Source organism: Carcharhinus amblyrhynchos, chromosome 3 (genome assembly GCF_965287045.1).
Source record: "Carcharhinus amblyrhynchos chromosome 3, sCarAmb.v2.hapA, whole genome shotgun sequence".
Lineage (NCBI taxonomy): Eukaryota > Metazoa > Chordata > Chondrichthyes > Carcharhiniformes > Carcharhinidae > Carcharhinus > Carcharhinus amblyrhynchos.
Genome location: NC_137326.1, coordinates 110155722 through 110172378, shown reverse-complemented (window position 1 = coordinate 110172378; position 16657 = coordinate 110155722). Strand labels below are relative to the sequence as shown.

The 16657-nt window shown below is 43.5% G+C and overlaps 1 protein-coding gene across 2 annotated transcripts in view; it reads right to left on the bottom strand.

Moving 5' to 3' along the window:
• Window positions 1-8695, bottom strand: part of LOC145341012 (chloride channel protein 2-like) — a 534390-nt gene extending 525695 nt beyond the window's left edge. For both annotated transcript variants that reach the window (XM_080185697.1, XM_080185698.1), the window contains exon 1: window positions 8424-8695. In XM_080185697.1, the coding sequence (XP_080041823.1) occupies window positions 8424-8474 (51 nt within the window). In that variant the 5' untranslated portion in view covers window positions 8475-8695. The remainder of the gene's footprint in view (window positions 1-8423) is intronic.
• Window positions 8696-16657: the final 7962 nt, after the last annotated feature.

Here is a 16657-nt window from a genome sequence, read left to right as displayed (position 1 = left end):
CCTAGTTTATTCAGCCTCTCCTCATAGCTCAATCCCCTCAACTCCGGTATCAGCCTAGTAAACCTCCTCTGCACTCCCTCCAGGGCCAAAATATCCTTGCGCAGGTGCGGCGCCCAAAACTGCACACAGTACTCCAGCTGCGGCCTCACCAATGCCCTATACAGCTGCAGCAAGACCTCCCTACTTTTATATTCAATCCCCCACTGGACCACCACTGGCCTCATTACTGCTTGACTGTTGGTAGTCCGGCAGTCCTTCCTGCAAAGGGAAAATATTTCTTACATCCATCCTATAAAACCCCTTTATTATCTTAAAGGCCTTAACCAGGTCACCACTCAAACCTCTCTTTTCTCAAAGAGAGAGCACCAGCCTAAGTGCAGTCTTCCCTGGTGTACTTAGTCTTTCAGTTACAATATTGTTCTTGTGAAACTTTCTGCACTTTTCCCTATGCCAACTATACCCTTTTATAATAGAATGGCCCATTCAAAAGTACTCCAAAAGTGGCCAGAAAAAATTAGATACAACTTTAATAATTTCTGTTTTTATAGTTCTATCCCTCTGCAATTAAGCCCAGTGATTGTTATTTTGAATGAATTTATTAAATCTGTCATTACTTTTCCTGATTTGCGTTTTTGTAGCTGTAAATCCCTCTGCTCCATTTAGGAGGCTAAAGAATTTGACATGTTCGCTGCAGCTCTCACCAACTTTTACAGATGCACCATAGTAAGCATTCTTTCCTGTTGTACCACAGCTTAGCATGACTCCTGCTCTGTCCAAGACCACAAAAAAACTACAGAGGATCGTGAACGAAGCCCAGTCCAACACACAAACCAGCCTCCCATACACTGACTGTCTACACTTGTCACTGCCTCGAAAAAAGACAGCATAATCAAGGAACCCATGCGCCCTGGACATTCTCTCTTCCGTCGGGAAAAAGACACAAAAAAGTCTGAGGTCATCGACTCAGGAACAGCTTCTTTCTTGCTGCCATCAGACTTTTGGATGGACCTAGCTTATATTAAGTTGATCTTTCTCTACACCCTAGCTATGACTGTAGCATTACGTTCTCCTTTCCTTCGCTATGAATGGTATGCTTTGTCTGTACAGCACACAAGAGACAATAATTTTCACTGTATACTTTTACATGTGACAATAATCAAATTTCTTTTTCTTCCTACCAAAATTCAATATTTTGCACTTAGCTACATTGAAATGAATGTGCCAACTACACATCCATTGCACAAGCTTATTAAATGTTCAGCATTTTGATGCATTCTTCATTTGTATTAACCATACCATTCAATTTTGTGCTGTCTGTCAATTTTGAATTTTACTTTTGATGAGAGCCCAAGCCATTCATGCAAACGGTGAACATCATCCCAATATTGAACCCTGTGAAACACCTCTTTCCATCTTTTACCACCCTGAGAACCCCCCTTTAACAAACGCACACTGTTTTGTAGCTAATTTGCTATCTTGAAAAAAAAGTCATACGTCTTGAAACATAACTCTGTTTCTCTCTCTGCAGATGCTGACAGATCTGCTGAGTTTATCCAGCACTTTGTCTTTGTTTCATCCTGTCCCTGACTTCACAAGCTAGGACTTCAGTTATGAGTCTATGCGGTGTATTGAATCTCCATACACTTAGGCAGGTGAGGCCTAAACTGGCCCACCGTCCAACCTTTCCCCAACTGAGGCCCTTAAGTGGCTAGTTAATGACACTTAAGGCCAATTTCCCAATCTGCTTCAATTTTCAGACTATCACGAGGAGTTGAGAGATTTTGGGGGGGGCGGGGGGGGGTTGCAGGAAAGAATCCAGAAAGCAGCCATACTCTTTTTGGGGAACACTTCTACGAACAGCCTCCTTTCAGCATTGGGCACCCCACCCAATCCCCACAAAGTCTAAATCTTGAAGGTGTTCCCTCCCTGCAACCTCACCCCCCTCAGCCAAACCTCTCCACCAAACCTCACTTGCCCACACTGACCCTCCTCTGCCCACGCCCACTGTCACCCCTGGGTCTCACCTCCAATCCATCATGCGACACCTCTGGACTTGGACTCTCAGGAGTGCTTGCAATACCAGTCGTGTCCACCGCAGCTTCTGGCACTGCTGGGACTCGCAAGCTGCAGGCCAGACTGGCTGGAAATTTTCTGAGGACAAGCTTAGTGAGGGGTGAAAGTTCGAATTTCCCTTGTTCAAATGTTAAATGGCTGCAGTGGCGCAGTATCGGAGTATCGGTGGAGATGCGTTTGCATCTTCAATTCTTCAGATGACAGGAAGGGAAAATCCTGTTCCAGATATATTTTCCCTATTAACTTATTGAGAAAATATCCCATTATCTCATCTACCACCACATTAAGCTAAACGATTAATTACTGAGACTTGTTCTATTTGCCTTTCTAAATTACAAAGAGCAGAGCCACCCTTTCAAATTCTTTTAAATACCTCATTCAGATCACCCCCCTCCAGCTTCTTGACTTCTATTTAACCTTCTACACCATGGTATACCAATGGTGAATCCTTGTTTGCCTCATTCCAAGGTCAATATATTCTTCCTGAATTGTGATACCCAAACTGAATATAGTACCACTCATGGGCCCTCACGAAGGCTCTATCCTTCCCCTTCTATTCCTGCTTTTTGAGATAAAGGCAAACTCACGCTTAGCCTTCTTAATTGCTTTTTGTATTTGTCAACTAGCCATCACCACCACCCGCAAGTTTCCCTCTAAGCCACACACACACACACACATCATCCTGACTTGGAATCGTATTGCTGTTCCTTCACTATCTCTGGATCAAATCCCCTAATTGCATTGTACGTGTACCTACATCACATGGACAGCAGCAGTTCAAGAAGACAACTCACCAGTACCTTAAAAGGGCAATCAGACAATGAATGCTGCCCTAGCCACCAACACTCTCATCCTCTGAAAGATTAAAATTTTTTAAAATCTCTTTCTAGTTTCTCACCATTTAGAGAATACTCTGATTTATTTTTCTTGGATCCAAAACAGATGATTTCACACTTTTCTCCAGCTAAGTCCATTTTATTTTGATATCTCTCTGTAAACTCCTGGTCCTGTCTGCATTATTGTATATCATATATTGTATTATATGAAAACATGGGCACCGTATATAACTCTCTGGGGAAGAAATTCATTTGCATAACACTGCTTCAAGAACTGTACAGGCCTATCCAGATTCAGAGTGCTAGAAGTGGCTTTACACAAATGGATTTCCCCCTGCCTCTACAAACATGTGCTGTGAGGTCCAAGTCTCAGAATAGGCCCCACTTGTCACATCCAGCCAATAAGAATATGCACCCTCAATCTGCACTCTGTCCCCTATCACCCAACTAATTTCCAACCCAAGTTGGAAGACTACCTCCAAATTGGTGCACCCTCATCATCAACATGATGCTCAAAAAAAAATTCACTTTATATAAATACTTGATGTCCTGTACCATCAACAGCCAGCTGAAGGCCTGGCAAACTATTTGCTCACAAAGATTTGTCCAGTCCATAAAGAAAGTGTTGCCTGGGAGCATGCAAAAGCAAATGCAACTTGCCCATTTCTTTGGAATGCCGTGATGCCTGCCCACATATTAGATGACAACTAGGTCTAGAACAGGAATATTCCATCCATTAAGGTACAGGTGCAGGCTGCTATCCTATTCTTCATGGCATTATGTGCTGAAGTTGTAATGGTTTAACCCGATCTTAGGTTAAAAAACGTTCATTTCAGAGTTTCTCATTCTTCTACATTACCATTTACGGCCACACATTGGAGATGTTTGGTAATGATAACAAAAGACAATGACAAGAGAATGGAGGAAAGAGGGAAAAAAGGCAAATGAGAGAAAGATGGAGCAAGCTAGGAGAGAAAAAAAGTGAGAAAAAAACAGAGAGAGGAAACATTGTTGGTAAACAAATTGTCCAGCGCTGTTTTTCATTCATAATACTATTATTTTGAACTGCCCATTCTTGATCTCAATCTTTCAAACAGCATCTCTCTCTCTCATTGAATTGTTAAATGCTTGCCTCATAGGCCTCGCCCAATAACAGCTACTGGTGTCACTAGGTCGAACAAATGGGAAGCCTTCTGAGCAATTAATTTAAATTACACAACCCCAAACCAGGACTGGGTTTGAACTTTTCCCTAGTACTTTCTACTTATTAGCTGCACCTTTGTTGTCATTTATGAGAAGTAACCATTTCAAATGTTGATCTGGTGGCATATGACATTATTTGGAAAGTATGCAACCCCAGGCAACTCAAGTGACAATCTGAAAATAAGAATGTTATATTTGCTTAATGAGCTTAAATGAAAATTCATAGTTAAGTAATTATGTAATACGATAATGAACCAGATGGACAAAGAACATTGCAGCTCCAATTGTGCCTCGTTAGCTGATCTCTGCTGGCGTCGTAGTACATATTACAATATTTTGGGAAAGAAAGTGGGAAAACCACTAATTGTGAGAAATTTGGCTGCTTTTTTCCCCTATTATTTGAAGTCACCAAGAAGATCAAAAGTAAGCTGTGACTATTCTATGTGGAATGGCCATAAATTGTGTAATTAAAAGATTCGACAGGCGCAGGGCAAATTCTTTATACACTGAAAACAATAGAACGAAGTTAAAGCAATATTGAACTATACCCAAAGATTAATAAGTGACATCATTGAAATCAGACCTAGCTCTTAGGAGAAATACAACAGGAAGAAAAGAGTCCAATTTACACATTAAATTCCTATAATTATTGTAAACAGTAAAATACTGCAAACTTTTGGTCCCTGTTCTAAGCTCAGGGCCAATACTTCGAAGACATGCCAGAAACTCATAATTGCTAGAAAGAGGTGCAAAGATGTTCCTGAAGAGAGGGGCACTGGATCACCCTGCCGCTGGAATGTGACACAATTCTCGGAGGGAAGGCTGGAGAGGGGGAATGGGGAACTGCCTTGCCTCCAATTAAGCATTAAGGAGCTTGTTAATGGGCTGAAGAGGTAAGAAAGTGATGTTCAAAGTTGCAATCGGTGAACACAAATACACTAGTGCACAGCTGTCAAGGTCAAAGTGTGCAAGAACTGGTTTTTGATTTTGAACATTTCAGGAGCTGGAAGATCTTGCCCCAGAACACATCACAAAGTCTTACTCAGGTAATGGTAGAGCATTGGGGAGAGTTACAGAACAAAGAGATCTAGGGGTACATGTTCATAGCTCCTTGAAAGTGCAGTCACAGGTGGACAGAGTGGTGAAGAAAGCATTCGGCATGCTTGGTTTCATCAGTCAGAACATTGAATACAGGAGTTGGGACGTCTTGTTGAAGTTGTACAAGACATTGATAAAGCCACTTGGAATATTGTGTGCAATTCTGGTCACCCTGTTATAGAAAGGATATTATTAAACTAGAAAGAGAGCAGAAAAGATTTACTAGGATGCTACTGGGACTTAATGGATTGAGTTATAAGGAGAGGCTGAATAGACTAGAACTTTTTTCTCTGGAGCATAAAAGACTGAGGGGTGACCTTATAGAGGTCTATAAAATAATGAGGGGCGTAGACAAGGTAGATAGTCAATATCTTTTCCCAAAGATAGGGGAGACTAAAACTAGAGGGCATAGGTTTAAGGTGAGAGGGGAGGGATACAAAAGCGTCCAGAGAGGCAATTTTTTCACACAGAAGGTGGTGAGTGTCTGGAACAAGCTGTCAGAGGTAGTAGAGGTGGGTACAATTTTGTATTTTAAAAAGCATTTAGATAGTTACACGGAAAAGATGGGTATAGAGGGATATGGACCAAATGCAGGCAATTGGGACTAGCTTAGGGGTTTTTAAAAAAAATGGTGGCATGGCCAAGTTGGGCCGAAGGGCCTGTTTTCATGCTATAAACCTCTATGACATACTTTAAATTTCACATGGCCATGCTGGTTAGGTGCATTGGCCTTGCTAAATTCTCCCTCAGTATACCTGAACGGGCGCTGAGGTGTGGCAACAAGGGGATTGTCACAGTAACTTTATTGCAGTGTCAACGTAAGCCAACTTGTGACACCAGTAAATAGATTTGTCCACTTTGGTGCCCGGTGGGGCTTCTGGCCCTCCTTGTGCAAAGCTATAGCAGACCCCATCATGGCTGCTGTTTGTCTCCACCATTCGTGTTCTGCAGGCAGCTCCCCCCCGCCTGGTTATGCTTGGCATCACAAATTGGGCAGCAAGCCTGTCTCTAGCCCGAGAGGCAATACATTTCAAAATTGCAATGTGCCAATGTCACAAAGCATGCAGTGTTAGGACCCAGAAATCATGTTTCGTTTTTGACTCAAGGAGAATTTATTTCTCTGAGGGCCTTGAGTTTCTGGAACTCTCTTTTCCAAAAGGCAGTGGAGACAGAGTCTTTGAATGTTTTTAAGGCAGAGTTGGATAAATTCTGATGGGGGGGGTGGTAGTGGTGAAAAGTTATCGGGGATCAGCATGAATGTGGAATTGAAGTTACAAGCAGATCAGCCATAATCTTATTGAACGGAGGAGTAGGCTCAAAAGGCTGAATGGCTTGCTTCTGCTCCTCATTTGTCATTCATATGCCTTAGATGCTGAGTGGTGCTCACAGCAGTATGCACTAGTTCCACTGGCAACCTCATGGTCATACAGTCATAGAGATTTACAGCATGGATACAGACCCTTCAGCCCAACTTGTCCCATGCCACTCTTTAACCACTAAGCTAGTTCCAATTGCCCACATTTGGCCCATATCCCTGTATACCCATTGTAACCATGTGTCTAAATGCTTTTTAAAAGACAAAAAAATTGTACCCACCTCTACTACTACCACCTCTGGCAGCTTATACCAGTCACCACCCTGTGTGTGAAAAGATTGCCCCTCTGGGTCCTTTTGTATCTCTCCCCTCTCAACTTAAACCTATGCCCTCTAGTTTTAGACTCCCCTATCTTTGGGAAAAAACGTTGAATATCCAGCTGATCTATGCTCCTCATTATTTTGTAGACCGATCGCCCTTAAGCCTCCTACACTCCAGGGAAAAAAGGCCCAGTCTCATAACTCAAACAAAGTTCCAGCAGCATCCTAGTAAATCTTTTCTGCACTCTTTCTAGTTTAATAACATCCTTTCTATAATAGGGTGACCAGAACTATCACAATATTCCAAGTGTGGCCTTACTAACATCTTGTACAACTTCAAGACATCCCAACTGCAACCCTTACTCTCTCAATCTATCAAGTGTAATGAGCGACGCAAAACATTTAATGAGAATGTAATGTGTGGCAAGGTATTGCAATCAAAGTGCAAACACAATGAAGCAGGCGCTCCGTATTGGAGATGTTTCAGTTGGAGAATCCTCTTTTTGGAATACTGTGTACAGTTCTGGTCACCCTGTTATAGAAAGGATATTAAATTAAGTGCAGAAAGGATTTACTAGGATGCTATCGGGACTTCATGGTATGAGTTACAAGGAGAGGCTAGATAGACTGGGACTTTTTTTCCCCCTGGAGTGGAGGCGGCTTAGGGGTGATGTCTATAAAACAATGATGGGCACAGATCATCTAGACAGTCCAAAGCTTTCATCTTGAAAGATGTTCTACCACAAGCATTGCATTCCTATACATTTTGGATGCTTCTTGATGCACAGTGTAGGGCCACAGGAAGGCACTTTAAATATCAGGAGATGAAAGATTGGAAATGTCTTATTCCACCAGATCACAATACCGTTCAACAGTTGCAAAAAAAAACTTCTGATAAATAAGAATGTGTGCACAGTGGAGAAAGATGCAAGCCCTCTACTTCACAGGTCTGGGGCGGTGTAATGAAATTCATTGTTCAGAAGAGGTCTCATCAATTCAGCCTTGTGACTGACACCAGTGGTTGGTGGCATTGTGTGAGGCCTTTAAGGCAAGCACTCAGCAATTCTGAGGAGTATGCTTGTGAGAGTTTGAATCATGTTTTTTTAAAAAAAAACCTCAAAACAATCGTCCGATGAATGAAAAGCAGCGCTAGACAATTTGTTGTGAGTGGCACGATCGTTTGTCTACACTTCCCCACCAAGAAATCATTCAAGAATAGCACTGCACAAAACACCCATAATTTTGTGTGTTTGCTGTATTTTAACTCCTTGCAAATGACCAAGGCCGGACTGTATTGGAGAGTGAGCACGCGTTCTTAACGCAGAACGAGCGGTGTTTACATCTGACAAATGAAGCAGCAATTTCATTGACAACTGTCCCATCTGCAGTGTGAACACTGGATACTATATAGCCAAACTCCTTAGTAAAAGGGGTAAGTAAAGCTTAGACGGCTGGCCATGGAAGCTGGAGGAAAGCTACACCGGCAGCGGAGCAGTGAACCTGAAGGTTTGGCTGAGAACGCACTCGCTCGCAGTACCAAAACGGTTAACAAAAATAAACCACAAGAGAAGTGCTTACCAAAGTTTGCTCGTATTGGAGCGCCCCCCGGTTCGCCTCGGCTCCAGCCATGTCTGTGTGTGTGTGCCACTGAAATCCGCACTCTTGTCAATTTCAGCCTGTTGGAGCACACCACTTGGCGGAGAGGCAGAGGGGAAACACTACTTGTCAGATACACTCCCGCTCTGCCTTCTGAGTACAGCCAGCCCAGGGGAGAGTCTCTCCCAGCCGCTACTGCTGTCGTTTCACACCAGCCCCTTACAAACTACTGCTGTCCCCAGCCAGCGACTGAATGTGAGCGATCCGGAATCAGCCTCTCTCACCCACAGCCCTGCTTTTTTTTGCTGTGTGATCACACACACAAGCAGCACTTGTAGAGAGCACAGTTCCGGATATTTATCGGGAGGGACGTGCCGAGTTCTCTTCACTGCACAGATTCCCAGGCAGTATTGTGTCATCACCTTGTAATAACACCAATGTTTGAAAAGTGACATTTGTCCTTGTCTTTGCCATTGGCCCGGGTTGTTTATGTGGTTTTTCTTTAATGATGAACACTGAAAGAAATTCGCTGCTATTGAGAGAGCCGGGACGGCAGCCCAGCTTGTGACCATTTACACTTGCTCTGCAAGCCCCCAATTTCAGCTGTGGCTCTTTGGGTTTGGAGGAACCACCGATAATGATTCCAATGGGGGACTGTGGAAAGGGGCAAGGACCAGTGTTTTGTCAATGTCTCATATATGCCCAAGATTTGCTTCCTGTTCATGAACCAATACTCTGTCCGTGCTATTAACCCAACTCCATCAACTTTTAACTCTCCTATTAACATTTTGATTAGGCCTTTTCAAATGCCTTTCAGAGAGCCAGATATACCACATCTACTGGCCCCCCTTTATCTCCCTTACCAGATACATGCCCAAAAAAAGCCTCTTAACAAACGAGTCAAATATGATTTCCATTTCATGCAACCATGTCGATCTTGTCTGAAGACACTATGATTTTCTAATTGCATCGTTAAGTATTCTTGATAATAGATTCCAGCATTTTCCTGATAACTGATGTAAGGCTAATTGGTCTGTGGTTCCCTGTTTTCTTTGCTCCTTTCTTGAATATCACTTCAGTTTCACATTTGGAGGCACGTTTAAAACAATGTTAATTTCATCTGTACCAAAAGTAAATCACTCTGACTATTGTAGTCTCAAAAACTGAGCTCTGATCTTGAATGATCGCTTGGCTATCGGGCAGTTAAGTCAGACAGCACCCTACCAGGGTAGTACATTCCCTGTGCAGAGGTTTATTTGACAACTGCATTAAATGCTTTAGTAAAGAGTTGAACATGTGGCATACTATCAACACTGGCCGGAAGGTGCCCCTGTATCATGTGCCCTGTTACCTGCTGAGACCTCCACAAACAGCTCCCTGCCTCCTCCCATCCTCTCCTGCTCTCTCCACTCCCCATGTGTCTGTCTGTCTGAGTTGAAGGAAGAAAACCCAGTGTCTAGCTCTTTGAGAAATGAGTGCAGGTTGTATCATAACAGCAACACATGTACAGTCAGACAAAAGATGATATTGTGCAGTATTAAATGAACACAGCTATGCTGAAATGTTATTGTAGAAATTACATTTAATCAAAAAGTGTGGGGTGGGGAGTGAAAAGTATGGGCCGGTGTTCACACCGACAGGATTCTCCAGTCTCGCCGGCGGTGCATCCCTGCCTGTGGATTTTCCACCAGTGAGGAGTGATGTCAATGGGAATTCCCATTGACAGCAGCAGGACCAGAGAATCCTGCCACTAGCAAACAATGTACCACCTCCAGTCAGTGGGAAACACAGGATCTCTGTTGACTCAATTAAAAAAAATTGAAATTTTACAACTCTTCACTCGTGTTGGCTCTCATTTGATGATGATTACAAAGGTATTTGTGTGAAATATGAACTTTATAAACACATAAGTAAAATATTAATATTCAATTGAGTAGCAATCAGATAAATGTGGGATTGTTCTGAAATGACAAGTACTTTAAAGTATGCAGGAATAATTAAACTTCAAAGGTCAGATGTTAAAATGTTAAGTAACTAATGTGAGAATGGTGGCTGAGATTTTGTTGAGTCAAATGGGTGGTGAACAGGTGGGAATCCCTGTCAGTTTCATGGAAGATGCCCAAATGAATCAGTGCCCTTCAAGGCAGCTAATTGTCCACCATCAGGCCTTCCCTGTGACTGAGGATCCCAGAGGTAGAAATCCTGCCTGCCAAGAACTTTCAGTCAATCAGAGGCCAAGAGCTTGTAATTGCTGTCAGTGGTGCCAGTGGGAGCAGTGGCTGCTGATGGCATTGCACCCACCCAGGCCCAGAGTCACAGAGGGATCACAGGTCACAGGAGAGTGAAGGCAGTAACTTCATTGCTGTGTTAATGTAAGCCTAATTGTGACACTAATCAAACTGACTTTAAAAAAAGATAGTAGACATTCTGTCTCCATTTGAGGGACTTGACATTGGGCAGGCAGGTGTCACTGGAAGCCTTTACCCCAGTCTTTGTTCTGACAATCCCTTCCCCACTATGTGGCCCTCATCCCCGCCTTCACTCTCCTGTGACCTGTGATCCCTCTGTGACTCTGGGCCTGGGTGGGTGCAATGCCATCAGCAGCCACCGCTCCCACTGGCACCACTGGCAGCAATTACAAGCTCTTGGCCTCTGATTGACTGAAAGTTCTTGGCAGGCAGGATTTCTACCACTGGGATCCTCCGTCACAGGGAAGGCCTGATGGTGGACAATTAGCTGCCTTGAAGGGCACTGATTCATTTCGGCATCGTCCATGAAACTGACAGGGATTCCCACCTGTTCACCACCCCATTGACTCAACAAAATCTCAGCCACCATTCTCACATTAGTTACTTAACATTTTAACATCTGACCTTTGAAGTTTAATTATTCCTGCATAATAATGAAGTTACTATGAAAATCTCCTGGTTGCCACACTTCAGCACCTATTCAGATACACTGAGGGAGAATTTAGCATGGCCAATGCATTTGATATCAAGGGATCCCCTTAGGAAGTTGCTGATAAATTCAACAAGTTTTGCTCACCAACACTTCAAGCATGCAGGAGACCTGTCCAGCCCCATTTAGCCCCTGGACCATCATTAAATCGTGGTGGACTCAGGGATAATGGGCAGCTATTGTCTCATTAATGAGCCTAATTAACATCCCACCAGCTGCTACCAGGAATCTGGTGTTCCATCCTTAGCCTTAATGGGGGAAGGAGATTTATGTTGTAGCTGGATGGCTAACGAGCTAAGCTTCTGCAAGCATGATGGGAAAAGTAGTCAACCTTACACAACTCAAGGTCTGCAAATTAGCTTGTTTAGCAAACAAGTGTGATAAGTTGTACTCAACAAAGAAAACAAGGGCAGCAGATGTGGGCTGTTTTGCAAGCTAGCATTGAGGAAAACAGGTAACAGGTCATCTGTGTACATGGCAAAAGACTTTCTTGATGATGGAAGGAATTGGATAAAAGGGAGAAGTTAGCAGGCTCAGAAGTGAGACCTGAGGGACGAAGCTTAAGAAGAATGCCCTGAGTTCAAAACTCTCAAAATGGTGGCACAGTGGTTACCACTGCTGCCTCACAGTGCCAGCAATCCGGGTTTGATTCCCGGCTTGGGTCACTGTCTGTGCGGAGTCTGCATGGGTTTCCTCCAGTTGTTCCAGTTTCCTCCCACAGTCCAAAGATATGCGGGTTAGGTGGATTGGCCATGCTAAAATTGATCCTTAGTGTCAGGGAGACTAGCTAGTGTAAATACATTGGGTTATGGGGATAGGGCCAGGATGGGATTGCGGTTGGTGCAGATTTGATGGGCCGAATGGTCTCCTCCTGCACTGTGGGATTCTATGACTCTATGAAGAAGAAGACCCTTCGAAGAGAATCTGATCACCTCACCTTGCAACATGCTGTATTTATGTCCGAGCTGTGAATCTTGTGATTCACTGTAACGAACAAATAGTGTTCTAACAAGTGAAATAAAGAACAGTTCAGTGTTTATCAAGTATTCTAAACATTAATAAAGAGTGATTTGTAGGAAATATCTTGTGTTAGTGTTTCTTTCTCCATCATGTCATTTGGCACCTTAGTTTGAGGATCAGCAACACGGAGCCTCACCTATTAAGTGGCCAGGCCCCCGTGGATTCCACCACAACAACAGCGTTAAAGCCAGTCTAACACTGCATTATGCCAATCTGAATCAGCATTTGTTCCACTTTTATTTGGGATCAAGACATCCATTTTGGACAATGGAATCTCCAACAAATTCCAAATCAAAGGATTACAAGTTTAGTGCTTATTTTTTCTGAAAGTACTTTGCATAGATGATGGAACATGGATTATAACTCTTAGTTTTTACACATTTTTTCTCAAAACCTGTTTGATAATTGGATGAGTGAGAAGAGAATGAATGGCTCTGAACACTTTCAGTGCAAATCTGGACTAGGAGAGAGAGAGAGGGGGTGGGAGATGTGTGTGCTACTGATGTGTGACTGGATCTGAGTTTATTTTATGGAAAGACTGTTTGCTCTTGTCTCTGATAGCACTGCCGAGGTGGCAATTCACAGGAGGAACCTCCTCAGTGCCTGACCCTCTGGGGGGCCCCGATTGCCCCTCTCCACTCCAGTGGGGTTGGCCTGCCAGCTCCCTGAAAGTGGGGAGCTATTGTAAACCCATCAGAGTGAAACACTCCTGGTGGAGGGAAGAGGTTAGTGGGCCCGGAGATTTCAGTCCTTGGGCCCACTAGTTGCATTCAAATAGGATGCAAATTAGGCACGGCATACATTATGCAGTCCAAGCCAATTTCTGATGCAGAGCTAATCGTGCTGGAAACCCCATGGTGAGAAACATGCTCAGGCCCAGGCACCCAGTGGGGATCCCACGGGATGGCCTTCACAAGAGTCTTCTGGCCCTCTGTGCTAAAAAGTAGTGCACTGGGATGGGAGAATCGCCCCAAATGTCCCTGTAGAGCTCCCTGATTGGGCAGCCTTAACATGCCTCAATTCAGGAGCTCATATTCCAGCAGGGCCAACTCATTGAAGTCATTACGCCATAGACCCAGATTTTATGATAAGTGGTGATGTGGCCATATTCACTGCTGACAAATGTGAATGTTTTGCTTAATGAGGACCAGTTCCTCATTAGTTATGATTGCTTTAACACTTGGATAGCAGACCTTTGGAGTTTAATTGCTCATGCATTCTTTAAAGTGCAGTTATCCCTCATTTAGCATTCTTGATGTATTCCTAAATAAACAGCAAGCTGAACAAAGACATGTTACATGAAAATCACATCCCTGTAAGAAACCATATGCTAATGGTGGATAATGTTCCAGACCTGTCCTTTTTAAACTGGAATTCTACTTCCTGTCTTGAAGTGCTTATTCAATTACTAATTCTGACTAACTTCTTAAGTTTTATTAACTCACTAACCCTTACTAACTCTTTCACTTACCTCCTGTTTGTTATTTGCCAGCCACTCCCGCTCATTGCTTCCCTCCCTCTGACCCTCCTGCTCCCTTCCTCCCGCTCACCACTTGCCTCTCCCAGCCCTCTTACTTGAGTGCATCACACCTGAAACTGAACTCATTTGAATTGATGGCATGTTCACCTTTGACTAAGCAGGTCAAACACACAAAGGTGTAAATACCACTCCAAGATACATCTCTGAATACAGAGAATGTGCTACCGTGAGAGAATACTGTCCCCCTGCCAGCAGTAGCTCTTGAAGGTCAAACAAGATTAGAGCTTGGTGTTTAAGACTTCAGGAATTTACTAAAGGTCCGAAGGAAATCAAAAATAATTAAAAAGTTGGCTCCAAATGCAAAACAGAAGCGGTACATTACTTGCTTTTATTTTCGTGGTGTTAACAGATGTGGATGCACTCCCAAGCAGGCTCTGTGTCCGCTGATACGAGCTCTAAATATATCAACATTCAATTCAGTGTTAATTGTGGGCACTCAGCCCAATTTAGCCTCCCGGATTGCCTGGATCCACTACAGTTTGCCCACCACCACAACAGGTCCAAAGCAGACGCCGTCTCCCTGGCCCCGCACTCAACCCTGGAACACCTAGATTACAAAGACACCTATGTCAGATTCCTATTTATTGACTATAGCTCAGCCTTAAACATCATTATTCCTACAAACTCATCTCCAAACTCCGTGGCTTGGGTCTCGGCTCCTCCCTCTGTGACTAGATCCTGAACTCCCTAACGCACAGACTGCAATCAGTAAGGATAGGCAACAAAGCTTCCTCCACAATCATCCTTAACACTGGTGCCCCACAAGGCTGTGTTCTCAGCCTCCTACTATACTCCTTATACACCTATTGTTGAGAGTCAGGAGAACATCACAACTTCTGACAATCGCCAAAAACTGGAAATTGTGGCGCAACTCAAGAGATTCTGGAGGTGTCTCCAAAGATGGTCCTTCCAAATCCCTTTGTAAAGCAGTAGGGACCAGCATTTCTTCAACGGATTTGATTTGATTCATTATTCTCACATGTTTTGGTATACAGTGAAAATACCCCTCCAAATCGATTTTCAAGTTTGCTGGTGACATCACCATAGTGAATCGGATCTGAATGATGAGGCGGAGTACAGGAATAACATAGAGAATCTGGTGAACTGGTGTGATGACACTAATGTCTCCCTCAATGTCAATAAAATGAAGGAGATTGTCATCAACTTCAGGAAGCATAGAGAAGCATGGGAACAAAGTAGAAAGGGTCAAGAGCTTCAAATGTTTAGGTGTCCAGATCACCAACAACCTGTCCCGGCCCCTCAATGCCAACACTATAGTTCAGATAGCCCACCAATGCCTTTACTTTCTCAGAATACTAAGGAAATTTGGCATGTCCACTATGATTCTCACCAACCTTTACAGATGTGCCATAGAATGCCTTCTTTCTGGTTATATCACAGCTTGGTATGGCTCCTGCTCTGCCCAAGACTGCAAGAAACTACAAAGGTTTGTGAACATAGCCCAATCCATCACACAAACCAGCCTCCCATCCATTGGCTCTGTCTACATTTGCTGTTGCATTGGCAAAGTAGCCAGCATTATTAAGGATCCCATGCACCCCGGACATTCTCCCTTCCGTCTTCTTCCATCGGGAAAATGATGCAAAAGTCTGAGGTCATATACTAACCAACTCAAGAACAGCTTCTTCCCTGCTGCCATCACATTTTTGAATGGACCTACCTCGCATTAAGTTGCTCTTTCTCTGCATCACTGTAGCACTGCATTCTGCACTCTCTCCTTTCCTTCTCTGTGTACAGTATGCTTTGTCTATATAGCACACAAGAAACAATACTTTTCACTGTATACCAAAACATGTGAGAATAATGAATCAAATCAAATCCATTGAAGAAATGCTGGTCCCTACTGCTTTACAAAGGGATTTGGAAAGACCATCTTTGGAGACACCTCCAGAATCTCTTGAGTTGCAGCACAATTTCCAGGTTTTGGCGATTGTCAGAAGTTGTGATGTTCCCCTGACTCTCAACAGGGTGGACATCTTATCATTTTCCACCAAACCTGTTTCCTTTCATCGGATCATGCAGGAGAGTTGATGCCCAGGAAAGATCAATCCCTATGAAATAAATAATTTGCTTTCTTATTTTGCCCCGGTGCTCTGTCGTTCTGATGAAATTCTACTTGTACATCAACATTTCCTATGTATTTTTGCTTGTAGAATTTATTGTATTTCATGCAAGTACAGCAGAGGTCAGATATTGAATAGCTTTACCTCTGCTGTGCTAGAAATGTGTGCTTGAAGACAGAAAGTAAGAACAAAGGAGAGAAACTAATTTTAAAATGCTCAAAAATCCTTTGAGAGCCACCGTGAGAGCAGCAGTGTTGGTGGACAGGGAGGCAGCTGTGGCTGGGTATGTTGTCACATTTCAGATTACAGAAAGCTACGTTTTCTATGTGGGAGTTTGGTCTCTATATTGGTTGCTGCAGAATGGTTAGCAACTGTTCTTCTGATTGTCCATGGCAACACCCACAAAAAGGCAGCAGAAAGCTGGACAAGAGTGGGTTATTGCCTGATTTCCTGGCATTGTGGGCCAATTTTAACCCTCATTGCCCAGGGGAAACTGAAAGGGCAAACAGTTCAGCTGGCTGACCTGCCCACACATTTCTCTGACTGATCCCGCTCTGCACTATTTTAATCTGGTCTTCAGAATATCAGAATGACAGCTGCCCCAAAGGCAACAG